Source organism: Elephantulus edwardii, unplaced genomic scaffold (genome assembly GCF_000299155.1).
Source record: "Elephantulus edwardii isolate Elephantulus edwardi_28Jun2011 unplaced genomic scaffold, EleEdw1.0 scaffold00189, whole genome shotgun sequence".
Taxonomy (NCBI): Eukaryota; Metazoa; Chordata; class Mammalia; order Macroscelidea; family Macroscelididae; genus Elephantulus; species Elephantulus edwardii.
The window spans coordinates 3,725,981-3,753,806 of NW_006399939.1; the positions used below are offsets into that span (position 1 = coordinate 3,725,981).

Genomic DNA, 27,826 nt, shown 5'->3' on the forward strand with positions numbered 1-27,826 from the left:
CGGACATCATGTCTGGAAAGGCGGGGAATCAATGAAAGAAATCAATAAGCTAGGTTGACACACAGACTGCAACAGTGGCATCAAGTATATAGGAGATGATAAGGATGGCACAGAACAGCAAAGTTCAGAACCGTGGTTCAGAGAGTTACTATGAGTTGTCGCTGACTCAATGGCACCTAACAACAACAACAACAACAACAACAACAGGAGGGGAGCGCTGGTGGTGTAACCCCAAGGGAGTTGTGCTGCTAACCCCACAGCAGCAGCAATCCTGCAGTTCAATTCCACCAACTGCAATCTCCTCTCCATGAGGAGAGTCTCTGAAAATTCAGCGAAGGGTCAGCTGTGAGTCCGTTCTGACTCAGTGGTAATGAGTTCAGTTAATAGGGATCCCTCACTTAACTGCCTGGCTACCAACTGAAAGGCTGGTGCTTTAAATCTATCCAGAGGTACCTCAGAAGAAAGGGTTGGCAATCTACTTCAGAGAGAGCACAGCCCCTGAAAACACTATCCAGCTCACAGTCTCACTTCGTAACATGTGGGGTGGCCATGAGTCAGGATCAACTTAAGGGGCTTCCTTTTGATTTTCAAAATTAACTAGGACTCATTCCTTAAGTCTTAGCCTAGAGCAAACTTTTCCTGAGTCCCTCAGCTGGCTAATAACAATAATCATGATAATAAAAACAATAGCTAAGGGGGGAAAATAAAAACAATAGCTGATATTCACTATGTTACAAAGTGCAAGCATGATGTGAAGAGCTGTATAGTATCCACTCATTTCATCATCACACATAGCTACTATGACATTATAAAACAAGCACAGAGGTTAAATGTTTTGTTCAAGGTCACATGAGGGAGGAAACAGCAAAGCTGGATTACGGACCTGGTATGCATTTTCTCTGGCACCATGGACACTGTGTTGTCCTGTATCCCAGGTCCCGCAGAACCCTCCCTCAGCAGCATACGCACATATGTGTGTATACTGCTCCCCATCAGACCACACACTCCTTGAGGGCAGGAATCAGACCCATCTCGTTAACATCAGCACCTGGCCCAGCACGTGGCATTGCTGCTTTTTAAAGAGAATGTCATGCTCTGAGCGCCCCTGCTCCCAGGCCCCACAGCTCTGAGGTGGCCCATTCTGGAAGAAGAGCTAATTAAATCCTTTGTGTACGTCACAGAATGATGCTCCAGACACACATGAGAATCTGTGAAAAAAATCCTTCTAGTTCTACTTATCTCGCTGCTTATACCTCATCTGGAGCCTCACCAATGATGTAACTGACATTTTCCAAGTGGGACTGTTAGCATGGTCCTCGGCCACCAACAGTCACAGCCACGCAGCTATGCAGCTGGACGGTGAGGCAGCCAGAGCACCATCCAGGTTTCTGGAAGAGGCGGGAGAAAGCAGCTGGGCTCGGCTGGGCAAGGGTCTGGCTCCCCCTGCTGGTTCCCTTCAGAGTTCCTGACACCCTCTCCCAGGAACAGCCCAGGGACGCTCACCAGCCACGAGAAGAAGCCAGCCGACTTGTCCTGGGTGGAGATCTGCCCCTCGTAGGGACCAAAGATGTGGCCCTTGGGGATGACCTCGTTGATGCACCGCACGTCCTTCTCGCCATTGGCTTCCTTGACCACCTCCATGCCCTGCGGGATGGTGAGAGCTGCCCGGTCGGGGATGCCCATGGGCACAGGAGTGTCGGACACAAACACTGGGGGGCCGTGGTTCGGGCATTCGTCCACAAAGTACTCCTGGCAGGACTCACAGACTGAGGGGTGGAAAGAGGAAGAAAACCTCAGTTGTTGTGGGGAGGTGGGACACCCATGAAGAGGGCGGGGCTCAAGATGGATGGGAAGCCCAGGGCATGGCACTTAGAGGGATCCCAGCTCTGGCTTCATCCCAGCCGGCTGCATGCCACTGGACTGTCAACACCAATAACCCATTATCCTCCCTGGGGGGCTTGAAGGACACGCCTGTCAATTTCAAGGAAGCCAGTTGTTTTGTTGTGTGCTGTCAAGCTGGAAGTGATCCAAGAGTGTTCAGAGACAGAAGGAGACTGTCCCTCCTTGTCCACTGAGGCAGCTGGTGGATTCAAACCACGTGTCTTTGGGATTGCAGAGCAGCTTCTTACCACTAGGCCACCAGAGCTCCCTATGGAAGAGGGCAGCTCCCTTCATCTCAAGTTTATAAAGGCAGAAGAAAGCGTATGGCTTTGGAGTCTAACTGGTCTGGGTTTAAACTGTAACTATCTATCATTGTCCTAGTGGTATCTGCTGGGATGCTTAACTGAAAGATCACTGGTTCAGGGGGATCCACCAGCCATTCCTTGCAGAAAAGGTGGGCAAATTCACCAGTAAAGATTTGCAGTGTAAGAAACCCAATGATGAGTTTCCATGAATCAGAACCCACTTTATGGCAACGGGTTTGATTCTGTTAATGTTTTTGTTCTCTATGGGCTAAAGGATGTGGAGCAGGGTACTATAACCCTCACCAAGCTTCAGTCCCCTCATCTATAAAGTGGGGCCATTAATGGCTGTCTCAGTGGCTGCTGCTGAGAATCCACTGAGGTCCAGCTCCATGACTAGCACTGGTATTGTTTCTGCAAAGTCACTAACAGGGACATGGGGTGGGGACTGAGGGGCGGCCCGCAGCCCCAAGCTCCACTTACACCAGAAGTCTACTTGCTGGAAGTTTTTGGGCACGATGAGGTCACGCTTTCCCTTCGGTTTCTTGGGCTCAACGTCCATGGCAGATGGATCTGGTCTTCTAGAGCTGGCCAGGGCAGGGGCCAATAAAGACAGCAAAGAAGCCATCAGAGAGGGAGAATCCAGGGCCTGGCCTGGAGACCACGGGGACAAATGGCAAAGGCAGGTGCCTCAGAGCTGGGTCCAGGATGACATGCATCTCTCAAGAATCTGTGCTCATCTCAGACCCCAGGAGCTGCCTGCTGCAGGGTTAAGGAAGGTGGGCGAGAAGGGGAAGCTCACCCCAAGATTCCCCACCAATCCAGCCTGGTGGCATCCTTCTCCCACCCGTCCCCACATTGGGGCCTCACCAGGGCTGGCCATACTCCTGGTCGTGCAGTGGAGAGCAGACCTCTGTCTTCACCACCGTCACCATGTCCCCCACAGCAGCCTTGGTTTGCGCCAAGCATTCCTTCATATTCTCAGTCATTCTGTCCTGGGGACGCAGGAGGCGGACCAGCACAGGAAAAGGATCAAAGAGACAGGGGAAGTGGGGTGAGTGGTGGAGCAGGCCAGCTCGCAGGGGTCCCCTGGGGTCTGGTTACCCTCCCTGTCATCCCCAGAGGAAGTACTGAGAACACAGACAACAAAAACAGCTGTAGCCAGGCCAAAAGAAAAATGCCATTTCTACCCCGGGCTCATCCTGGGGAAGACTGGATCCACCAGCCCCATGGGGTCAGGGGCTGGGCCAGCTCAGGCCAGCAGCCAGGGCTGGGAAGCACAGTCTGGGCCCCAAGACCAGGGGAGCAAAGGGTACGAAGATCCCACATGAGCTGTCTGCAGGGCTCTGCAAAGGGCGGCAGGAAAGGGAGTGAAGTAAGGGACTTAAATCTAGGTGGGCCCAAAAAGTTTGTGCAGCTGCACTGAGCCCTTAGTGCTGGCAACGCCAGCCCGTATCCAGTGCGTGCAGCCAGGCCTGATTTACCTGCTCGGGGCAGGTACAGGTGAAGTCTAAAGGGGTGCGACTGTGGCCAGATGGGGGCTGGAGCCCTGACTCCCAGTCCCACCCTGCTCTCTCCAGGGGAATCTCCCTTGCCCTCTGCTTACCGCCCTCCACCACCGCATTCGGCTTCAGCCCCTCCCTTGTTGCCCCAGAGTCCTCATGCCAATCCCAGGGGCATTCGAGGGGCCTGGCCAGCACGCAGCTGGGGCTGGGAACGCGCTGGGCCCGGGACTGGGCGAGCAGCGTGTGAGTCACTACCCAGGGCTCTGCTGGCCACACCCCTGCTGCTCGGCTAATCAGCCCCCTGCTCCCCACCGGGGGCCCCAAGGCCTGCGCTGGGAGGGGTGTGTGGAAACAGGACGGCCTGCACCCTCCTCCGAGCCAGTGGGGACAGGGGGTGCCGGGGCTGGGGAGGGGGGACGTGCTGCACCGGCCGCCCCGCCTCCAGCCCCGCAGCCCACGGGTCATCCCGTGCGAGTGTCCAGTGGGGAAGTGTGAGATCCTGAGACCCGGCCGGGGTGTCGTGCAGGGGCGGCGCGGGCTCGCTCGCCTCACTCCGCGCTCCCACCGACCCACCCGCGGGGAGCTCCCTGCCCTACCCGGCCCTGCCCAGCGCCCGCCCCCCGCGCGCCAGGCCCGGCATTCCTTGCGGGGGCATGTGGCTTCTTGCCGGCCCCGGGGGCACGCAGTTGGCTGGCGGCCGGGAGGGGGACTCGCAGGGAGCACGAGGCAGCGGGCGCCCGGGAGGGGCGCACAGCGCCCCCTCCACACACACCCCGTCCTGCCTGGCCCGGGTGGTGGAGGAATTCCAGGCCCTCCCGCGGGCTCGGGCCACTGGAGTGGGGGGCCTTTAGGAGGGGTCCTCTGGTGTGGTCCTGGCCGCCCCGGGATCATCCAGGCAGGAAGAGATGGTGACGAGGGGACAGATTAGAGGGAGCGCGCACTGCCTACTGCGCGGCCCGCGGCCCGTGTGGCCCGTGGCACAAAGAGGACTGACACTCAACTAGCCTGGCTGAGGGCTACACCCCACGCCCTTCACCACCTGCACGGCCGGCCCGGGGTGCGGGCCAGGATCTTGGCAGCCTTCACAGAGGGCTCCCTGCTCTGAGCTCGCCAGGCCTCAGAGCTCCTGGGATGGAAGGTTTTCAAACCACCCATGAGAACGCAGGGTTTGGAGTTCACTGGAGCAGAAACGCAGGCTAGAAGATGTCAAGTGACTTACCCATTGTCACGCAGCCCATTCCTGAGGGCGTCAGGGCTGAAGCCTAGGGTGGCACTCCGGACTCCAAGACACTGAACCCTCAAACTCCAGGGGTCTGTTTCCCTTCCGAGCTACACCCCCAGCCCAGTGCTCCTCCAGAATGATCACCCAGTCACCCTGCAGTGGGTGGGTCAAGGCTTCGGCCCAGAAGTCCAGTTGCCCCCCCCCCCCCCCAGGGCAAAGCTCCAGTTTGTGAAGGTTCACTGAACAGCCTGTGCTGGAGGGGAGTTCTCACCTGGATGGGCTGTATCCTCACACAAACACAACTCCTAGCAGTTCAGTCCAGTGGTTAGGCGCCCAGGCAGTGGAGCAGCCCTGCCCGAGTTAGATGTAGCTGATCGGCTGTGTGACTCTGGAGCAGGTCATTAACTTCTCTGTGCTCCTACCTCTTTGCAATGTGGCTAACTGCAGATTCCGTGCCAGACACTACTCTATGAAATGGGCAGTGATGGATTTGGTGGGAGTCCTGGTGCATGGCTTAGTGGTAAGGAGTTGCGCTGCCAGCTCAAAGGTACTCAGTTCAACTCTACCAGCTGCTCTGAGGTAGAAGGATGGGCAATCTCCTCCCATGTGATTCACAGTCTCTGAATATGCGCTGGAGGGTCAGCTATGAGTCCTTTCTAACTGGATGGTGCCCAACAATGAGTGGTGTAACCTGAAGCAAGTTGCCCAGCTAACTAACCCAAGGGTGAGTGCTTCCCTGCTGGCTTGGATCCACCAGTGTGAGAAAGATGAACGATCTCTTCCTGTGTCATCTGCAGTATCAAAACCCATATGAATGGTCAGCCTTGAGTGGGAACCCCCAAAACGTCAGAGTTGGGTCTGAGGCATAGCCTGCACATATCACAAGGAGAACAGAATTGGGGAGGGGCTATGACTGAGAGGATTGAATTATCTTGCTTGGATTTCTTTATAAAGTCAATCAAACTCTACCACATCCTCTACCACATACTTGACAGAGTGTGGAAATTATTGAACAATATCACTGATAACCTGGAAGCAGGAGTGGCACCCACTTCCTAAACAAAATGCCTCTGGAGACTCTATGAACTTTGGTAAATGACAATAGTTATAGAGGGGCTTCAGGCCTTTTGTTTGTAGGGTTGCTATGAGTCATGCTCAACTCAACATCAGTCAACAACAACAATCATTAATATCACATGCTTGCAAAATTCTGCTGAAGATTATCCAGAAACGACTAGAACAGTCCATTGATAGAGAGCTACCAGAAACAGAAGCTGGATTTAGAAGAGGTTGTGGCAACTAGAGACATTATCACCAATGTCAGATGGATCTTGGCAGAAAGCAAGGTGTACCAGAAGAATGTCTGTGTTTCATTGACTACGCAAAGGCATTTGACACAACAAATTATGGCTGACCTTGAGGAAAATGGGAATCCCAGAACACTTGATCGTGCTTATGCAAAATCTATATCTGGACCAGGAAGCAGTCCTCAGACAGAGCAGGGAAACACCGCATGGTTCAAAATCAGGAAAGGGATGCATCCTGTCTCCATACCTTTTCAGTCTATATGCAGAGCAGATCATTAGGTAAGCTGGGCTGTTTGAGGAAGAATGTGGCTTCAGGATTGGAGCAAAATTCATCAACCTACATTACATAGATGACACAACCTTGTTTGCTGAAGAGGACTTGATGAAGCACTTGCTGCAGAAGGTCATAGACTATAGTCTTCAATATAGATTGAAGCTCAACATCAAGAAGACAAAGATTCTCACCACTGGGCCATTGGCAGCACCTTGATAGATGGCTCCACAATCAACACTCTTGGCACCAGCGGTCAGAAAGTCAAACTTACATGAGGAAAATCTGCTGTCAGGAATCTCTCCAGAGTATTGAAAAGCAATGATGTCACTCTAGAGACAAAGGTACGCCTAATTGAGGCCATGGTCTTTGCCCTTACTTGGATGCATCAGAGAGCTGGACAATGACTAAAGATGACAGGAAAAGAATGGATGCCTTCAAAGTTATGGTGCTAGAGAAGAGTCTTGAACATATGATGGACTGCAAAGAAAACAAATAGGCCTGTCTTGGAGAGGGTGAAAACACATCTCTACTTGGAGGCTAGGATTTTGAAGCTCCATTTCACATACTTTGGGTTTGTGGCCAGGAGGGACTGGTCCTTGAGAAGGACATCATGCTCAGAAGGGAGGAGGGACAGCACAGGAGAGGAAGACCCTGGATAAGATGGATTGATACAGTAACTGGGGCAACGGGTATCGAAATAAGTTAGACTGGCTCAGGGCAGGGCAGGCTTCAGAGCTGCTAGAGTCGCTATCAGTCACAGATGACTCAACAGCACATAACCACCACCACCACATCCTTGAAAACACTGCTTGTTAAGAGAATACGCCATCCCCTTTTCCTTATGAATCAGGGTGAAATCTCTCTCAGGGAGGAGTGATAGGGAATGACAAAGGACACACTGACAAAGGAGATTAATCAGAACTGGTTTTGACAAGCACTGTGGCAATGGGACAATTAAAACAAACTTTCAAGGAATATTCAACCTGAATTCTTCTGATCATATGGAGATTTTTGAAAGTATTTCTTTAAGTTTATAATGTTTAATTTTTGTATTTGTATTTGTATATAAAGGATGCTCATCTAGATGATAACATAATTATGATAAAAACAAAAGAGAGGAAATATGGGAAGCCAATACTAAATATTTGTAATAAACTGAGTGTTATTTAAATTTAATAAAAAGAAAAAGAAAAAAAACACTGCTTGTTACCATTTTTGCACCTAGTTAGCTCTCTCTCTGGCACCTCTGCCTTCAGCTGCCCCACCTGCCACAGGGCTTTGAACTTGGTGCATCCACTGCCTGCAGCACACCTGGCCCTCCTTGAGCCCTCACACTATTTCCCAATAGTGTCCTCTCCTTGTCTCATGTCCCTTTCCTTTGTGGCACCTGTCACATTAAACTTGTTTTTATTTGCATGATTATTTAAGGATGTTTGTATCCCATAATAGTTTAAGTCCCTGAAGCCAGAGTGCAGGCTCTTTTGCTCACCACTGATGGCCAGCATCTGTGACAGTGGCAGAAGGAGCTCTCGTGGTGTATAACATGTCAGGCTGCAAACTGTTAGGTTTGGTCTGAGTCCACCAAGCAATCTGTCAGAGAAAGTTAGGTAAACACAACCATTTGAGGCAGTGAGCTTGGTCTTTTTTGTGACACTGGCAACAGGGTCAAGATGAGGGCAGGGCAAGCAAGGCACCAGGGCTCACATTTTAAGGAGACACTTACTTTCAGGGCTGTGCGCTTGCTAAGTTGATCCCAGGCAGTGAGTGCCTCCTTAACTTCTGAGCCCGAGGCCCCTTGCTCGCCTCATCCCACTCCGTGGGCCCCACACAAACTTTTTCCCCACAGAGTTGGAACTGACTCAGAGCTGACCCTCCGGTGGCTGTCAGGGGCTGTAAATCACATAGGAGAAGACAGCGCAGCTTTTTCTCATGGAGTATGCTGGTGGACTTGAACCCCAGAGAGGTTACCTTTGTGCTAGCAGCACAACCCCCTATGGGCTGCACCACCAGCTCTCCCTTCTGAGCATGAGGGAGAGTCTTCAATAAATATTTGGCAGATGGATTTATGACTGAACGAGCCATGTCATAATTCACTGGTTTGCACTAACACATCATATTGCCTCCTCGGAGATTCTCAGCACGAAAAGAAACCTCTGAAAAAGAGTTAGGATGAGTGAGATTTTCAAAGTTCTTTCCCATAATGCTCTGTCCTGATGAGCTGAATCCTCTACCTGCTGCAATACCAGATGAACTGCAGGTTCAAGGCCAGGAAAGAGAGTGTGGTGAGCAATGAGTGTCAGCAAGGTGCAGCAGAGACCAGGATGGGATTGAACTCGTGAAGTCAGATCCTGATAATACGTTGTCAATTCCAATTATGTAACCCTGGATCAAGGTGCTTAAACTCTTCTGATATCAGTAGTTTCAGTAAAATGAAAACAATCATATCTTTGAGGTTATCTCTCTAAAAACCCAGCCGAACTCATGGCTGTCAGGCATCACTGATCGTACAGGACAGAGCAGACCTGCTCACTGCTGTTCTGTTGTTGTTAGGTGTTGTCAAATTGAATACAACTCATAGTGACCCTATAAGTAGAAGATCTGAACGCTGTCCTATCCTGAGCCATCCTCACTCTTCCTGACACTCTAGAGCCCATTGCGGCAGTCACCATGTCAATCCACCTGGCTGAGGGTCTTTCTCTTCTTCACCGACCCTCCATCCTTCCCAGCATCATGTCCCTTTCCAAGGAATAGCCCCTCACACCCCAGCAACATGCCTGAAGTATGTGAGGCAGAGCCTCAGCATCCTTGCCTCCAAATACAACTCTGGCTGCACCCTCTTCAGGACATAGTTGGTTGTTCTCTTGGCCAACCACGGGAGGATGTTCAGTACTGTTTGCCAACACCACAGCTCAATGGCATCAATTCTTCTGTCATCCCTATTCATTGTCCAGCTCACAGATACATCGCAAGTGATTGGAAAGACCACAACCTGCCCATAGGACTTCCTAAGCATTCCTCTGGCTAGAAGCAGACTGCCACATCTTACCCTTCTCAGGAGGCATTGGATTCAAATGGCCTGACCTTCGGGTTAGCAGTTGAACATTTGACAATGGTGGCACCAGCACTCCATCAGCTATTTCCACAAGGGATATGTTGGATAAAGGCTGGGCAAAGCTTTCAAAAGAGCCAAGCGCTGCTAGTTTAAAGGATAAGAGAGTTAAACCTGCTGCCCAGAGGAAAAGGGGTGAACAGGATAAGAAGAGAGAAGAAAGATGGGGATGGAGGGAAATGAGAGCAAAAGGAGATGAATGAAAAGTAGAAAATCAAATGAGAATAAAGATTGAAGGCAAGAGGGGAGGAGAAGAAAGGAAGGAGAAAAAAGAAGTTGGAGGGAGAAAGAAACTAAGAGAAAAGAGAGGAAAAGGTACAGAAAAGGTTTTTTTAAGGTATAAAGGTCTCTGGCAAACCATATTCTTGTCAGAAAAGCATTCATTTCTATTTTAAAGTACAGGTATCCAAGAATCACTTGCTTGCATCAGCCACTTTTCATTCATACCTCATCCTCATTGTAAAGAATCTGTGATGGCTTTTAACCCAAACATCTACCTGAAAGAATATTTAAGAAATAACTAGAGCACCAGAGACCTCAGAAAAGAGTAGCACTAACAAATATCAAGAATTTGTTTTGCCATTAAAAAAATGTAATGATTTATCGCAATATGATGAGTGACTGAGCTTTCCTTTTTAGTGCTGAGCTTCCTGTCAGCCAAAGCAAAAAGAGAAACATGATAGGTTACAAAATTCTTGACTGTAATTATATTTTCTCCATTCTTGGGGGAGTCCAGCTGCCTGGAAACCCAGGGTTAAGCTTCACGTGCTCAAGTGATGTACAGTATAATTCTCATGCATGTAATGCAGGCCTTTGGGGGCAGGGAGAGAGAAGACGAGATGTGGCAAAACCAAATGAACTTTTATTTGGGGGAGAGGAAGAACATAGGCTTGCGTCCTCCAATGAATCCATCTCAGTGAAGTGCCAGCAGCTTTTTCTTCAGGCTGCTCTGATTCTGTTTGACAACTGAGGTCTAGGGAAAAGGGGTGGTCGGCTGCCTCGGGAAGGACCCGGAGCCGCTGGCACTGGTCCCTCCCAGCCGGCTCCTCGGAGTCTGCACACACAGAGATTAGGCATGTTGCAAACCCAGCAATGAGATGCAAACCCAGGAGGAGGGGGCAGGCTGCAGCCCAGAAGCCTGCAGTTCTGTTTTCACCCCTGGCAGCATGCCAGGGTCCTGGAATGCCCAGCAGTCAGTGTGGCCAGGGGACTGGGAATCTGTGCCCGCTTGGTTTCCCCAGAGGCAGGCTCAATGAGAATCAGGCAGCTCTGGTCCCCACCACAGCATCCTCTGTGGTCCCTTCTGGTAACAAAGGGATGTGAGGGCACGGGGCTGATTCAAGGTCACATGCTGAACCTGGGCTGGGTGTCCAGATCCTGGTGCCAGAAGTTTGTTATGTGACCCTGATTAAGTTCCTGCCTTGCTCTAAACCTCGGTTTCCCCTTTCTAAAAAAAACAACAAAACAAAACAACAACAACAACAAAAACAAACATAGTCCAATTAATACTCCTTAACTAGTGACCCATCAGACTATGGGAAGAAGTGGGGCTTGGAGCTGTTATGGAGAGTTGGTAAATGAACATAACCAGCAAGCACCGCCTATAGAGAGAACAGATGATATGTTTTGAATTCACATGTGAGACAGATTTGCAAATGCATGTTTTCCTGATGAACAAAATATACATTTCTTGAAAAGTGCCACTAATTTAATGAAAGCCCTTTGACATTGTGTATTTTGTTTATCAGCTGAGTGTAGCAAAGCTACTCACAAGCTGTGTAAACTACAGAAAGTTAATGATGCACCCCTGCCTCAGTTTCCCTATCGATTGAGTGGGACTGGTATCAAAGCCTTTATCTTAGTGTCGTTTTAGCCGGGATGATGCCTGGAATATAATATGTACCATATAGTCAAATGGCTCATAGCCTACCCTCTAGGGGGTTTTCAGAGGCTGTAAATAACACAGGAGAAAATGGCTTATCTTTCTCCTCGTGGATTTTCAACAGCCTTTGGGTTGGCAGTAAACTCCTTATCACCAAGTCATCAGAGCTTGGCACATAACAAGCACTCTGTATCTACAGGGGAAGTGTGCACTCAGGGACTCCTCCAAATTATTGAGGAGCAATGATGCCAGTTTGAGGATTAAGGTGCGCCTGATTCAGGCCATGGTCTTTTCAATCACTTGCTCTATATCTCAGAGCTAGATAATAAATAAGGATGACAGAAGAAGAATTGATGCCTTAGAGCTGTGGTGTTGGAGAAGGGTACTGAATATTCCATGGATGGCCAAAAGAATAAACAAACAGATATGCCTTGGGGAAAGTGCAACCAGAGTGCTCTTTGAAGGCAATGATAATAAAGTTCCACCTCACATACTTCAGGCAAGTGAGTTTATAATGGCTGTTTTTCAATAGCCACCAACATGTCTCTATCACATTTTAATAATTCTTGCAGTATTTCAAACTTTTCCATAATGCCCTTGACTGCTTTGATAAGAAGAGGCTGGACGATCCAGTGTTAAGATCATGCCTCATAGGCAGAACCTGGTCAGAGAGTAGCGTCCTTTGCAAGTGTCCGCTTCCCGAGTGGACCTTGCTGGTGTTTGCCCAGCTTCCATGCCCAGCTTCCTCCACCCCAGCAGAATCCACTACCCTAACAGGGCACACTCTCCAGCTTCAAGGAGAAATGGATTCAAGCTCAAATAGATGCTGTTAAGGGCCCTTGACTCAGCTTCGTTCACAGTATCCTCATGTAAGACAGAATGAAATCACCACCTCCACAGCCCTTGGTACGTCTGAGTCCATTGTTAGGCTATGTGTCCATGGTTCCAACCCACTAAGTCAGTGTTGGCAAGACCTGTGACTAGAACCTGGGTGGCACAATAGTTAAAGTACCTGGCTGTTAAGCAAACCAGCCAGTCAGTCTTCAGGAGAACGATGTGACACTCTGCTTCCATAAAGATTTCAGCCTGGGAGCCCCTGGAGTACCCTGTCCCACGAGAATGCTGGTTGTGCTTCCGTAGAGCGTCCCCCTTGTGGTGCCTGGACAGACAGGGGCAAACCAGGGGGTCTGCAGCATTTCTTCACCAGCCACCCTTCTCCCCAAACCCCAGAGCGGAACTGAAGCCAATTCTGGGCAATTCTCTCCATGGATTGTTAGTAGGATGTAAACTGGTACTGCTAAAGAGGGCAAGCCACCACCCTAATCATACGGAAAAGTGCACTAAGCCTCTGGTGCTGCCAATTTAGCTCCTAGGAATTGCCCTGCGACCAACGAGCAAGGGGGTTCATTGCACCATTGTCTGGAGGAGCTAAAAAGATTATTGTTGTTAGGTGCTGTCAAGTCGACTGGGACCTGTAGCGACTCTACGTCCAACAGCACAAAACCCGGCCCAGCTCTATGCCATCCTCACAATCTCTGCTGTGCGTAAGCTCGTTGTAGTTACTGTGTCAATCCGTCTCACTGAAGGGTTTCCTCTCATCAGCGAACCCTCTATTTTCTATGTCTGATGGCCATTCCAGGGATTACCCGACCTGACAGCATACCCCACAGTACGTGACTTGAAGTCTCACCATCCTAGTCTCTAAGGAGCACTCTGTTTACACTGTTTGCAAGAAAGAGTTGTTCGTCCTTCTGGCAGTCCATGGGATAGTCAATATTCCTCCCCAACACCACAAGCCAACGGCACCAACTCTTATAGAAATGATCACCATATCAACAAGTTGTTGTGTGCTGTCGAGTCGGAACAGACCCATAGCTGACCTCTCCAGTGGGTTTTCAGAGACAGTAAATTACACAGGAAGACAGACTGCACATCTTTCTCCCACAGAGCAGCTGGAGGACTTGAACCATGTGCCTTTGGGCTGGAAGCACAATTCCTTACCACTAAGCCAGTAGTGCTCACATCCACATGGGGGTGGGGGGTGTTTAAATAAATGACAGAGCATCTACATAACAGGTAGCTATTCCAAAGAAAGAAGCGATGAATCAAACTCAGTTCTCTCCTCCACAGCCATCACCTGCCCTGAGCCACCTCCCTCTTGCGGCATGGCTGCAGCGAGCACCTGCCTCATCTCTTCTCCTCTTCCTTTCTGTCCCTACAGTCCAGTCCCCACCCGCAGGGGGAGCCTGGCAGAACTCAGTCTGATGAGGCAGTAACCCTGCTCATGGCCCTTCAGAACACCCCATCTGCACAGAGCCGGAAACAGAGCTCTTCAGTGGCAAGGAGGTGGGACTCAGTCCGTCCCTGCTTCCTTGGGGACCTAGGCCCTGGCCAGGCCTGCCACAGCCACAGGGTGCTTTGTTCTGCTTCAAACGTGGCATGTCCCATGTTGAGCCTTTGCACTGGTGGCTCCCTCTGCCTGGAATCTTCTTCCCCACCCAGCTCCTCCGGGCCTTCCCTCAAGATCACACTGGCTGGCCATCCTACATAAAATTCCAAACCTCTCTTATCCTTTCTATACTCTTCCTCTGCTTTAGGTCTTTCTGGGCAATACAGTTAACATGCTCCAGTGCTGACCAATGCTCTTGGAGGCAAGGACGGCGAGGATGTGGCTCACAGACTTAGGCATGTTGCTAGGATAGTCCTTGGAAAGGGACATCATGCTTGGAAAGGTAGAGGGTCAGTGAAAGAAATGGAGACCTTCAACAAGATAGACTAACACGGTGAAAGTGTCAGAGATGATGAGGATGGCACGGGACAGGACAGGGTTCAGGGCTGCTGTTCACAGGGTCACTATGAGTTGTACTTAACTCAATGGTGCTTAACAACAAACAACTGCTAACCAAAGGTCTAGAAGTTCAAGTTCACCGAGAGGAGCCTGGAAAGAAAGGTCTGGCAATCTTCAGCTGAGATCCCAGCCACGGAGCTTCTCTGACACACTTCCAGGGTTGCCGTAAACCCGAATCAGCTCGGTAGCCAGTGACTTGGTGGGGGTTTTCCCTGACTTCCTTTTTTTGCCAGAGCACTTGAGCACACATTAGAATTTATTTCTACTGTTTGTTGTCTGTTTCCCAAAATTAGAATGCAGCATCTAGGAGGAACAATTTCAAAACATACTGCATAACTTGGGAGAGACTGGAGAGCTTTATGCTGCGTGAACTAACTCAGTCCCATAAGGACACATACAGCTTAAGATGATAATTGTAAAACATAGAAGGATAACTGGTAAAACATGTATGGGGACCCAAGGGGGGAATGAATGGGAGCAGAAGGGTGAGGCTGGGTAGGGGCGAAACCACAGGGTTGCACAGTTTGGTGGGTGCAGGGAGGAGGTGAAGGAAATGGGAAGGATCCGGCGGGGACCTGAAAAGATGGGGTAAAGGTGGGCAGGGTCCAATGGTGATTAATTTTATAAAAACCTAATGCATGGAAATGATTGTAAACATAATTTGAATGAATAATAGGGTGAAACACAATGTATTCAACTTTCTAAACAAACCAAGATACAATTTTTAAAAAGTAAAAAAAAAAAAAAAAAGAATTTATTGTCCATGAAGTCAGCAATGAGCTGCTCTGCTCATAGGGAGCGTGGGTGGCACAGTCCCCAGGAAGCTGTGTTGCTAAACTAACCTCTGTGGTAGTTCAAATCCACTAGCTGGAGAAAGACCGGCAATCTCCTCTCGTGTGATTACAGCCTTATCATAGCCGCCAGAAGGTCAGCTCTGAAAGGGTTCGGATTTTACGGCAACAAGTGTTTTAGAACAGAGCCTGGCACAAGGGAAGTCCACAATGCCTCTCTGTTGGAGGGATGACTTAACTATTGGAGAAAGCAAAAGCAGGGTAAAGATCAATACATAAAGTGTTACGCAGCTGGAGGAAGTGGTGATTACCTGATTCTGGTGCTGGCTTGCGGAGATTTCCTTTCTGGCAGCATCACTTCCTACGTGGGTAGCCACAGGTGAGTTCCTTGGCCTCTCTGTTTCCTCAGCTCTGGGGATAGTAATATAACCAACCTGGTAGAATTGTTGTGAGGGTTAGATGAGTTATTATTTGTAATGTACTTAGAACGGCATTTGGCACAAAGTATTTCAACCATACAAATGTGTGCTCTAGAAAAATAAATAGGGAGCTCCCATGGTCGAGTGGTTAAAGAGTTGCACTGCCAAGACAAAAGTAAGTAGGTTCGAATCCACCAGCTGCTATGAGGGAAAAAGATAGCCAATCTCCTCCCTAGCAATTGATAGTCTCTGAAACTCACTGGAGGATCAGCTATGAGTCAGTTCCTACTCAATGGCACATAACAACAATATAAAATAAATATGCCTCTCTTTATACTGAATGGAAAGGGTATACACAATGATATGTGCTCGTAATGCAGTTAAGGGCTAGGAGAAAGGAGGGGAGGAACCGCCATGTTCCAGCCTATTGCTGCAGTCACTGTGTCAGCTCACAACATTGAGGGTCTTCCTTTATTTTACTGACGCTCTAGTTTTTCCAGCATGACGTCTGTTTTACAAGGACCAACCAATTCTGAGAACATGTCCAAAGTACAGAAGACAAAATATCACTATCCTTGCCTCTAAAGGGCACCTTGATTTTACTTGTCCAAGATGTGTTTGTCCTTTTGGGAGTGCACAGCATAGTAAATACTCTTCCTAAACCACAATTCAATGGCATTTCTTTTTCTTTGATCTTCCTTACTCATTTCCTAACTTTCAGATGCAGAGGAAACAACTGAAAATACTATGCCTTAGGTCGGGTGCACCTTAGTCTTTAAAACAACATCCTTGCTCTTTAACACTTTGGAGAGGGCCTTAAGAGCAAATTTTTCCAGTGTAACACATCCTTCGATGTCTTGACAGATAAGAAAAGAGAGGTACAAATAGAGTCATTGCTGCTGTTTTTGTTCGGCCTCCCCCAGTGCATGATGACCCCATGCACAATGGAGCAGAATGCTGACCAGTCCTGTCCCATCCCCATCCCCATGGTCACTTATGGACCAGAATGCTTATCTATGTCGTTTTCATTGGCTGACTTTCAGAAGCAGACAGCCAGGCCTTTCTTCCTAGTGTGTCTCAGCCTAGAAGTTCTGCTAAAACCTGTCCAGCAGCATCATAGCAACACAGAAGCTTCCACTGACAGACAGATAGATGGTAACTGTCCAGGAGATGAACTGACCAGAAATCAAATCCACGTTTCCTGCATGAAAACAAGAATTCTCCCACTGAACTGGCAATGTCTCCACTTGGTCGTCGTTGTTGTAGAGTGTCACCGGGTCAACTCTGACTCATAGTGACCTTACATGACCAAGCAGAACTGCTCTAAAGGGTTCCTGGGCTGTCATCTCTACAGGAGCAGATGGTCAGGCCCTTTCTCCCCCAGAGCAGTGGACGGATTCTACCCATTGACCTGTAAGTTAGCAGTCCAGTGCTTATGCAATGTGCCACCAGAGCCTCTTCTGTGTCTTTATTAGTGGCTATTTGCTAAGAATTTATTCATTAGCTTTTCATATATTCATAGAAAGGCTCACACGGGTAAGCACATGCTAACGTCTTTCTTGAACACCTACTTTGTGCCAAGTAAGTTTCTTCTTAGCCTTATCTACTTAATCCTCTGCAGGTCCGCACAGGCTGGCCCTCCTCTTCACAGGCGACAAAACGGAAGCTCAGCCTGCTGCTCAAATCTCCAAAGAATAACAGACAACATGAATTGCCCAGATACAGGCAACAAAGACTCAAGAACAAAGAACAAGCTGATTTCTGGAGTAAACAAAGAAGGAAATCATTTCCGAGAATGATACATGTGATTGCAGGCTGATATGATCATTAATTATCATAATCCATGTTTGTCAAACTAGCTGAAACAAATAAGCAGCTAGGACTTCCATGGCCAACCCAGTAATCATGCTCCTGAGGTGGCACCTGGGGGCAGGTGATCCTGTAACATGGAGGTGGATCTTGGAAAGGGGGGAAGACCTTCAGTCAGTCCTCTGTGAAGGAGGCCAGAGGGCATGGGATGCCTGGTGCCAGGCTGGGCAGGGTGTTTCTCTCTCTCTCTCTCTCTCTCACACACACACACACACACACACACACACACACACACACACACACACACACACAGTGGGGGGGGGGCAATTCATTCATTCCAACAAGTGTTCAGTCACTACCAAGTTTCAGGTACTGTCCTAGGAGCCTGGCTGGGTTAGCAGCGGTCAGATAGAATGTCTTGGAGTTGCCTGCCTATATCCATGCCCACTTGGGAGCACTCTGGTGTCCTTGAGAGCCCCCTTCTCCATACGCTGTGCTCCAGGGGTGTGAGCGTGAGCAAAAACTCACCAATCAGAGCTTCTGTCTACCATCCGTAGAGACTGGGCAGGGAAGGGTCCACCCAATCATTGAGCTACAATTTGAAGGCTTTAGAAGAATCTGCTGGCAATAGTTGTGTACCTTCCAGTTGGAAATGACTCATAGTTGACCCTCCAGCAGATTTTCAGAGGCAGTAAATCACATGGGAGGAGACTGCCTGTCTTTCTCCCATGGAGCAGCTGGTGGATTGAACTATGTGTCTGCAGATTGGCAGTACAAGTCCTTTCCACTAAGTTACCAGAGGTCCCTGCTGAGACACCTCTCTGCAGGAAGGAACCCTGGTAGTATAGCTGTTAAATAACTCAGGTGCCAAACAAAAGGTGAATGGTTCGAACCTACCAGTTACTCCAAGGGAGAAAGATAGGGAAGTCTGCTTCTAAAAATATTTATAACCTCAGGAAACACTATGGGCAGTTTTACTCTGTCCTATGGAGTCACCAGGAGCCAGAATGAAACCCATAGTAGTGGCTTTACTTTCAGAGTATTTGACACTTGGCTCCAATGCGAGTCATCAAGGTCTCAACACATGCTGGTGGAGGGATGAATAAACAGATGATGGAGCTGGAGGCTTCTGTGACTTCAGAAGCTCCCTGACAGTTACAGGAGCGGTAAGAAGGACAGGACAGTCCTGTGGCTGCCGGTGGAGGAAGCTTGGTGTAGAGGAAGAGGGGGCAGGGGATCAGAACAAAACTGCCTGCAATGAGACTGCTGGTTCCACTAATGACTGTCAACGGTGAGCTAAGGAAACCACTCCACCTTCCAGGCCTGCTGAGCCTCTGGGTTGTGCAGACAGTTGTAGCCGCTGAAACAAAGGCTGGAGGCACTCAGAAGACAAGCCTGGTAACCTACTCCCCAAACAACAGCCACTGAAAACCCCTACAGAGCAAATCAGACACATCTGGGGTCCACCTGAGTCAGAGTCGACCAAGTTTTTCTTGCTTCTAAGAAGCACCCTAGGTGCACTTCCTCCAAGACAAATCTGTTTCTTCTTCTGGTCGTCCATGCATATTTAATCCTCTTCATCAACACTGCAATTCAAAGATAGCAATTCTCCTTCTGTCTTTATTCTTTGAACAACTTCCACTGTATATGAAGGAATTGAAAATACTTGGGATTGGTGCACCTTAGTCTTTAGTGTGGCATCCTTGCTCTTTGGTACTATAAAGAGGTTCTTGACTGCAGAATTGCCCAGAGTGATATGTCTCTTGATTTCCTGATGTGATATGTCTTTTGATTTCCTGACTGCTGCCTCCACAGGTTTTGATTATAAATTCAAATAAAAAAAAAAATCTTGGACAACATCCATTTTTTTCCCCTCCATCTAACACTCTTGGCACCAGCAGCCAGGAAATTAAAAGATGTATTATGATGGGAAAGTCTGCTGTTAGGGACCTCTCCAAAGTACTGAAGAGCAATGGTGTCACTCTGGAGACTAAGGTGCGTCTGATACAGGCCATGGTCTTTGCAATCATTTGTTATACAGCAGAGAGTTGGGCAATGACTAGGGAGGATAGAAGGAGAGTTGATGCCTTTGAGCTGTGGTGCTGGAGAAGAGTATTGAATGTACCATGGACTGCTAAGAAAACAAACATATTTATCCTGGAGAGGGTTAAACTGGGCTGCTCCTTGGAGGCAAGGATTCTGAGGCTTGTCTGACATACTTTGGACATGTTGTGAGGAGAGACCGGTCCTTGGAGAAGGACATCATGCTTGGTAGGGTGGAGGGACGGCACAGGAGGGGAGGGCCGCCCTCTATGAGGTGGATTGATTCAGTGACTGGGATAATCGGGATGGGAGTGTCAGAGACAGTGCGATTGGCACAGGACAGAGCAGAGTCTAGGGCTATTTTACATAGGGTCGCTATGAGTCACAAGTGACTTGATGGCACATAACAACAACATCTTGATGTTGCCTATTGGTTCAATAATGAAAATGCTTGCTTTATTTATGTTGAATCCAGTAAGGCTGTTGTGAATAAAATGGGCAACAGCCAATGAACGTCAGCTGGGATTCCTACTTCTTCCCCCGATCCACTCACCTCGTGCAAATCTCTTGCTTTCTCAGTGGTGCAATGGCCTTGGGCATGATTCTATGTTAGGATGCCTCAGCTCTGGCATCCTGTGACTATGAAACAGCAACCTTTGAAGAAACTCCTAGAGCTGGACCACAAAGAAGTACCCAGAAGGCCACAAGGTCTCCCTGCCAAACCGGTCTGCCATTAAAACCAAAACAGATCCAAATGACCATTGTGATGAAACCATCTGCTCCGGCCCCCTTAGATTTAACCCAGGCTGCGGCCCCATGGTCTCCTGGAATCTGTGAAGACTCAGGCACAAGGACACTGCTGACAGGTGCGGGCCCCTGGGCCCTTCCTGTGGTCCCCTGCTCCTTGTCCCGGGGACGGGCCTGTTAGAGAGCTCGCCAGCCAGGCTCATCCCAGGCATACCACTGCGGCTGGCGCACGGGCATCCAGCTGGCAAGGCCGTTTCCACTTCTCTCACACGCCCCCGGATGGGAAATGATTCATGAAAACCAAGAAGGTAAAATTAGCGCAAAGGCTGCCGAGTAATTTATGCAGCCAGCAGCTCAGGGAGGGCGGGAAGGCCCACGCTGCCAGCTCAGTGGCCTCCCGGGGGCTGGCAGAGGGCAGCTTGGCCATCAGAAGCCTCTGTCTCTAGGGTCTGCTATTTCTGGACTCAGCCTCCAGGGCCATTGGCAAGGCTTCCGGAGCTTTCCACGACCTCCTCCCTGCTCCCACCACCAAAACACCTGCAGGGTGCTGGTATGAGCAGCACTGGAGACATGCGAAGGGCCTGCAGGTCGCTGGGGGGTCACAGGCATCAGCTCAGCTCATCCTCACGTTGGCCTTGGGAGGGAAGTGCAGTCTTCCCTATTCAACAGAAGCACAGAGATGGATGGAGCTGCACCAAGGGCCCAGCAGCAACTCTGAGGATGGGGCAGGACCGGGCAGGGTTTCCTTCTGTGTACACAGGCTCGCTGTAAGAACTGACCTAACAGCACTTCACAATTTTCAGGGGCTCTGGTAGCCTAGAGGCAAGGAGCTGTGCTGCCAACTCAAAGGGCAGGCGGTTCAAACCCACCAGCTGCTCCATGGGAGAAGGATGGGCACTCTCCTTCCGTGTGACTAACTGCCTCTGAAAACCCTTGGGAGGATCAGCTATGAGTCAGTTCCACTTCAATGGGACACAACACCTGGTGGCCAAGTGGTTAGCTGTGCTGCCAATCCAAAGGCATGAGCTCGAATCTACCAGTTGCTAAAGCCAGGCAACCACCTTTCATGTGATTTATGGCCTCTGAAAACCCACTGGAGGATGAGCTGCTCCCGACTCAATGGTACATAACAACAAGAACATCAGTAATGTTAGGAAGCTCTAGGCCTGGCGGTTAAAAGGTGCACTGCCAACTGGAGGCATGTGGTTTGAATCTCGCAGCTGCTCTGAGGGGGAAATGTGGGCAATCTCGCCCTGATCTCTATTTACAACCTCTGGAACCCCCTCTGCCTTTATTATATGTCTGTACTATGGGAGTGGGTTTCTACTTGACAGTGTATCACAATGGTATGGATGAGGAAACTGAGGTTCAGAGAGGTGAAATGGGCAAGTGGGAAAGCCAGGATTCCAATCCAGCCTCGGGAGCTCCAAATGCTGGGCTTTTCCAATCTTCCAGCCTTCAAGTTCTCAGGGCAAGGCAAGGGGAGACACACAGTGGGGACCCCTGGAAATCACCTCCACACCCTGCAGGTCTTTTCAGTCTGGAGTCTACTGCATAACAAACCTGACCCTCAACTCTAAGCTCAGTTGTTCTACCTCACAAGAGGAAGGGTCCCCAATATTCAAGACTCTTTAAAAGGCGCTGAGGCCAGTCAGTCTGGGCCCTTAGCATAAATTGTATTTCTTGCAAACAGTAAGTGAATAGCTGGTATTTACAAGCCCTAGGCTCACCTTTTACAGGGTGGCACATCAAGGACCAGAGAGGGAAGCGACTTAATCAAGGCCACACAGCACAGCCGTGCCTGAGCCTAGGTTGGAACCCACATCTCCTGAGTCCTCGTGCAGAGAAACCACAATTTACAAAGAGCAATTTACAAAGCAATTTACAGAGAACACATAGGAGGCATGTGTGGGAGAAGGGGGGATTCCTGTATGTACTTTATAGTCACACCCTGGGCAGCAGGTGAACCCTGAAACCACCAGGTATCCCCAGTTCTGGTTCCACCCCAGGCATCTGCCCCACATTTGGATCCCACAGGGGGCAGAGTTTGAGAAGGCTCCTCCCAAGGCAGGTGAGGCCTTAGGCAAGTCATTTCATTTCTGTAACTGATTCCCAAAAATGGGGGTGTATATGTGTGTGTGAGAGAGAGACTCTCCAGGCTGAGAACACAGTGGACTTGAGCGGGGACAGCAGGACTGAGGTCACAGTGCTGCCTGCAGCCCCAGTGGCTCCTGGCTTTGCGTAGAAGAAGCCCTGCTCCCAGCCAGTGATGACACCCAAGGCAGGCCATGCAGAGCAGATGTAGCTTCATCCCCGGAGGCAGCCAGCTCGAGTCAGTGCAGAGAGCGTGGGCAGTACCGCTCACCTTCCAGGACACGGCTCAGGCCAGCTCAGGGGTCCTGTCTCCTCAGAATGATCTCAGCCATGGACATTGCCATCACCTCACAAGAGCCTTCCCACGGGTGCTGAGCGCTTACTTCATGTGCTGGAGTTCCGGAAGGCTAACTCCCTCGTACCATGCTTCACTCATTCAGGCAACTCTTCTGTCCACAGATGTGTATGAACACTCGCCTTGTACTGAGTACAGTCTCAGGAATAAGAAAAGTATATTGCTGCCCTATGGCCCTTCCAGCTTTAAGAGACATTACTATAGGAAGAGTCACAGGCAGTCGTTGAAGCCACACTCAGAAACAAACCCAGATGCCATCAAGTCAACTCCACACGTGGCAGCACTGAACTCTGTTCCACTGACTTCTCAACCACTGAGATTTTTTTGCAAGCAAACTGCCATGTCAGTCTTCCAAGGTGCCCCTGGCCGGATTCAAACCTCCAGCCTTTGGATTAGCAGCTGAGCACCTTACCCAGGGCCTCTGGGAGCCACGCCACACTGAGGAAGCTCAAATCTCTGCCTTGTTCTTACATGACCTTGGAAGTCACTTCACTCCTCTGTGCCTCTGTTTCCTCAACTGTAAAAAAGTTCAAAACTCATTGTTACCGAGTTGGGATTGACTCCTAGCTGACTCTCCAACAGGTTTCTGGAGGCTCTAAATTGCAGGGGAGGAGGCGGTCTGTCTTTTTCAGGCAGAAGGGTGCTGCCTTTGGTATCAGGAACCCAACTCCCTACGGATTATAGAGTCAACTCCCATGTTTATGGTTGTGTTGTTGTTGTTGTTGTTGTTGTTGTTGTTGTTGTTGACCACCGTGTTGGAACCCACACATACCTGACCCTCCAGTGACTTTTCAGAGGCAGTTCATTGCACGGGAGGAGATTGCCCATCCTTCTCCCATGGAGCAGCTGGTGGATTTGAACTGAGTCCTCACAATTGCAGTGAAGCTTCTTGCCACTAGGCCATCAGTGTTCTCTCCTATGGTTACTATGAGGCTTAAACCAAGCATTAAAGGCAAAGACTTGAAATACTGCCTGGCCCATAGTCCCTATTGTCACTGAGTTTATTTTGGTTCATGGCGACACCCTATTGGGCTTCTGAGGCTATAAACCTCAGTGAGAGGAGATAAGCCCGTCTTTCTCTTATGGAGCAACTTGTTGCTGTGTGCTGTCAAGTTGGAAGCACCAGTGGGTTTTCAGAGGCAGTAAATCACACAGGAGGAGAATGCCCCTCCTTTTCCAGTGGGGCAGCTGGTGGATTTGAACCATGTGTTGTGGGGATTACAGCACAGCTTCTTTCCACTAGGCCACCAGAGCTCCCCACCAAACTTTTGGTCAGCAGCCCAACACAAAGCATACAACTCCACCAGAGCTCCTTGGCATACAGTAAGTGTTCAGTAACTATGCGTGGTTACCACTGAGCCAGACGCCAAGCCCACATGTGTCTGTACCAAGGACCATACTCTTAACTCAAAGTGAGGCCAAGTTTCTTTAGCAGAGTCTGGCGGCAGCATTGGCCAGGACCTATACTTAGAATCTGGAATAAGATTCACTTTTCCCCTCTGCCATCCATCCACTCACATAGTCGCTTAACCTTCTTGATGCCTTAACCTGGGCCAATGTTGGCTATTTCCCTGCCTCCCTGGGAGAAGCACCTGGAGTCCCTGAGGTTGCCAAACCCCCTCTTGCACCCCCAGGACAGACTCTGAGAGCAGCTTCTCTCCCCAGCAGGCTGTATGGGCCCCGCTGACCAGCATGCTTTGCCCCCACCCCACCCCAGTCACCTCTGGCTACCAAGAAGGTTTGTGGCCAGTGCTTAGGAAGGGCTGGGCCTGGGGCCAGCCACAGTGCTTCTTGCCTCTCAGAAATAATCTCAACCCTCTGTGCTCACCAACCACACATACCACTGCCCAGGGAGCAAGAGGCCAATGCAGCTGCCCAGTGGACCTCGTTCTGCCAGGATTATCACATCAGGGGGCCTCGTGAAAAACAACTGGACATGCAGCCAGGGGGCTTGGGCACTTTTCCAACTGTGCCAGTGCCTAACTGTGTGGCTCTGGGCCTCAGTTTCTACATCTGTGAAATGGCCAGACTTCCTATCTCACAGGTAGGCTGGGAAGAGCAGGTTTAAAGGAAACATATATGTGGAGTCTGAAGGGAGGGACGAGGAAGGCAGGAAAAAGAGCAAGGGGAAAAAATCATTTCCGGAACTAAAAATATAATCAGCAGTGGTGAGTTGCTTCGGGTGTCGAAAGGTGAGCCCAAGCCTGGACCAGTTGGCATGGCCACCAGGCTCTCAGGGGACAGCTGGCCCCAGGCTGCTTTCTTCTTCTGCCCAAATTGTGGGCCAAGAGAGATCGCATCAGCAACCACAACAGGCCCCATTGACAGCTGGTAAATCTGACTGTGGTGTGGGGTTACCTTACCAGGCTCCTGGCCACCCCCAAGACCGAGGGGTCAGGCTGACCTCCTTCTCTCCCCATAGGCCCTGGTCCAGGCTCTGCAGGGCCAAGTCAGCCAGAAACCCGATCGCCTGCCACATTCCCAGGCAGCAGCATCCTCTGGGAAGTCAGCAGGGGGTGGGACGAGATCCTGAGAAGGCTGGGCCAACCCCAGCTCCCCAGCAGGACCCCAGGCCCTCTCTGCCCAGAAAGTGAGCACCAAGTCAGAAAAGAGACCCAAGAAGAGGAACATTATGGTCTGTGTCTGGCATGGCACTCGGTGTGTGTTAGCTTACTTGATCCTCACAGCACCTCTGCAAAGGGAATGCTGTTATTTCCATTTTACAGACGATGAAACTGAGGCACAGAGAGGTTAATGAGCATTCCCTGAAATACCTGCGTGGTAAGAAGCGAGGCCCTGCCATTCATCTGTCTGTTTGTTGTACTGTAGTAATCTGGGTGTCACTGTGATGCTAGAAGCCATACCACTGGGTCAGATACCAGCCAGGTCATCCATGGTGGACAGGTTTCAGGAGAACGTCCAGACTAAGGGAGACCAAGAAGCAGGCCTGGCAAGCCCCTTCAGAGGCCAGAGGAAACCCTATGAATAGTGGTGGAATGTCATCTGATACCGTGCTAGAAGAAGAATGCCTCAGGTTGGAAGGTCCTCAAACTACGAGGGACGAGCTGCCTCCTCAAAGCGGAATCTACCTCAGTGACATGACGGAGGAAAGCTCTCAGCCAGCGAAGGACTTATTTGTTGATGTGGGACCTCTCAAAATGGAGAAGCAGCTGCAAGCAGCCATAAATAAATAGAACGTGGCATGTATGAAGTATGCCTCTGTGAAAGTCGGAAGTTGTAAAAACTGAAATGCAATACATAAAGATTGCTCTCTTAGGCATTAGTGAGCTGAGATGGGCTGGTATTGGCCATTTTGAATCAGATGATCTGCTATGCCAGGAATGACAAATGGGGGTGCGGGGAATGGCATTGCATTCATTGACATCAAGAACATTTCAAGATCTATCCTGACATACTACACACTGTGACAGAATAATATCCATACCCGTACAAAGAAGTCCTACTATTATGACTATTATTCAGCTTTATGCAACAACCACTAAAGCTAAAAATGAAGACATGGAGGTTTTCTACCAACTTCTAAAGACTGAAATTCAGAGACCATGCAGTCAAGTTGTTGTTGTTATGTGCTGTCGAGTCACTTGCGACTCACAGCGACCCTATGTACAACAGCCCTGAAACCAGCTCTATCCTGTGCCAACTTTACTGTCTCCAACACACCTACCCCCATTGCTGCAGTCACTGTATCAATCCATCTCATCGATGTGGATCCAAGCAAGATGAAATCGTTGACAAATTCAATCTTTCCTCCGTCACAATGTTGCCTATTGGCCCAACAGTGAGGAGTTTTTGTTGTCTTGTTGTTGAGATGTTATCTGCAGTTGATTCTCTGCAGCAAGCATCTCAGGTCTTCTTCACTCTCAGCAAGTAAACTTACATAATGCAGGTTGTTGATGAGTCTTCCTCCAATTCTAATCTTTATAAATTTCAGGTTCTTTAAATGATTTGTTGAGCATACAAACCAAGTAAATATGGAGAAAGGACATAGCGCACGTTTCCTGATTTTAAACCATGCAGTACTCCCCTGCCCTGTCTGGACCACAGGCAGGAGATGAGACATTCAGCACTGGAAAAATCTGCTGTCAGGGATCTTTCCAAAGTCCCAAAGAGCAATGATGTCAGTTTAAAGACTAAGGTGTGCCTGAGACAAGCCTCAGTTATTCCAACTGTCTGCTATACACATCTGAGAGCTGGCCAATGAATAAGAATGACAAGAGAAGAATCGATTCATTTGAATTGTGGTGTTGGAGAAGAATACTGAAGATCGCATGGACTGTTAAAAGAACTAATAGGTTATCTCTTAAATAAAGTATAATCAGAGTGCTCTTTGGAAGCAAGAATGGCGAAGCTTCACCTCACATGCCTTGAACCTGTTGTTAGAAGAGATTATTCCTTGGAAAGGGATATCATGGTTGGAAAGGTGGTGGGTCAGCAAAAGAGAGGAAGACCCTCATAAATGGATTGATACAGGGTCTGCGGCAATAGGCTCAAGGGTATTGAGGATAAGGATAGGGCAGGATAGGACAAGGTTCATCAGGTCTGTTGTTCATAGGATCACTATGAGTCAAACTCAACTCAGTCGCACTTCACAACAGGTGGTGTATTTTGTAGTGAGTTGTACAGCTAACCCAAGATACATTAGCAATTATTGGTGACTGGTAAACAAAAAGTAGACCCAAAGAGACAGCAGTTAGAAAATGCGGCCTTGGTTTTAGAAATGAGCTCAGAGATCCCATGATAGATGGCAACGACTTCTTTGTGGCAAGTAACATTTTTCGAAAACTCGCAAATGGTGATTCTCCACTTGAGCCTCTTCTGATGGGATACAAATGAGCTAAAATAATTACGTGTGTGGGGAGAAATAGTAGAGAAGCTCAACATCAGCAATCAGAACAAGAACAGGCACTGACCGGGGAGCAGAACCTTAATTGCTCACATGCAAATTCAAATTGAAGGTGAAGAAAAAGAAAATAAGTCCAGCACAGTCAAGCATGACCTTGAGTATATCCTACTTGAGTTTAGTGACAATCTCAAGAATGTATTTAATGCACTGAACATAAATGTCTGAAGTCCAGACAAGCTATGAGAACATCAAGGACGTCATCATTGTTGTTGTTATTGCTGTGATGTGCCATTGAGTTGCCTACGACTCATAGGGACTCTATGTACAACAGCCCTAAACCCTGCTCTATCTTGTGCCAATCTTGTTCTCTCTGA

At 49.2% G+C, this 27,826-nt stretch overlaps 1 protein-coding gene across 1 annotated transcript in view; it reads right to left on the reverse strand.

The window, feature by feature from the left end:
- PRDM11 (PR domain containing 11) overlaps positions 1 to 3,172 on the reverse strand; it is a 57,689-nt gene extending 54,517 nt beyond the window's left edge. Inside the window, exons 1-3 of the mRNA XM_006896745.1 lie at positions 3,054 to 3,172; positions 2,667 to 2,770; positions 1,504 to 1,766 (exon numbers count right to left, since the gene is read on the reverse strand). Of these exons, the coding sequence (XP_006896807.1) occupies positions 1,504 to 1,766; positions 2,667 to 2,770; positions 3,054 to 3,172 (486 nt within the window). The remainder of the gene's footprint in view (positions 1 to 1,503; positions 1,767 to 2,666; positions 2,771 to 3,053) is intronic.
- Between the last annotated feature and the right edge of the window lie 24,654 nt (positions 3,173 to 27,826).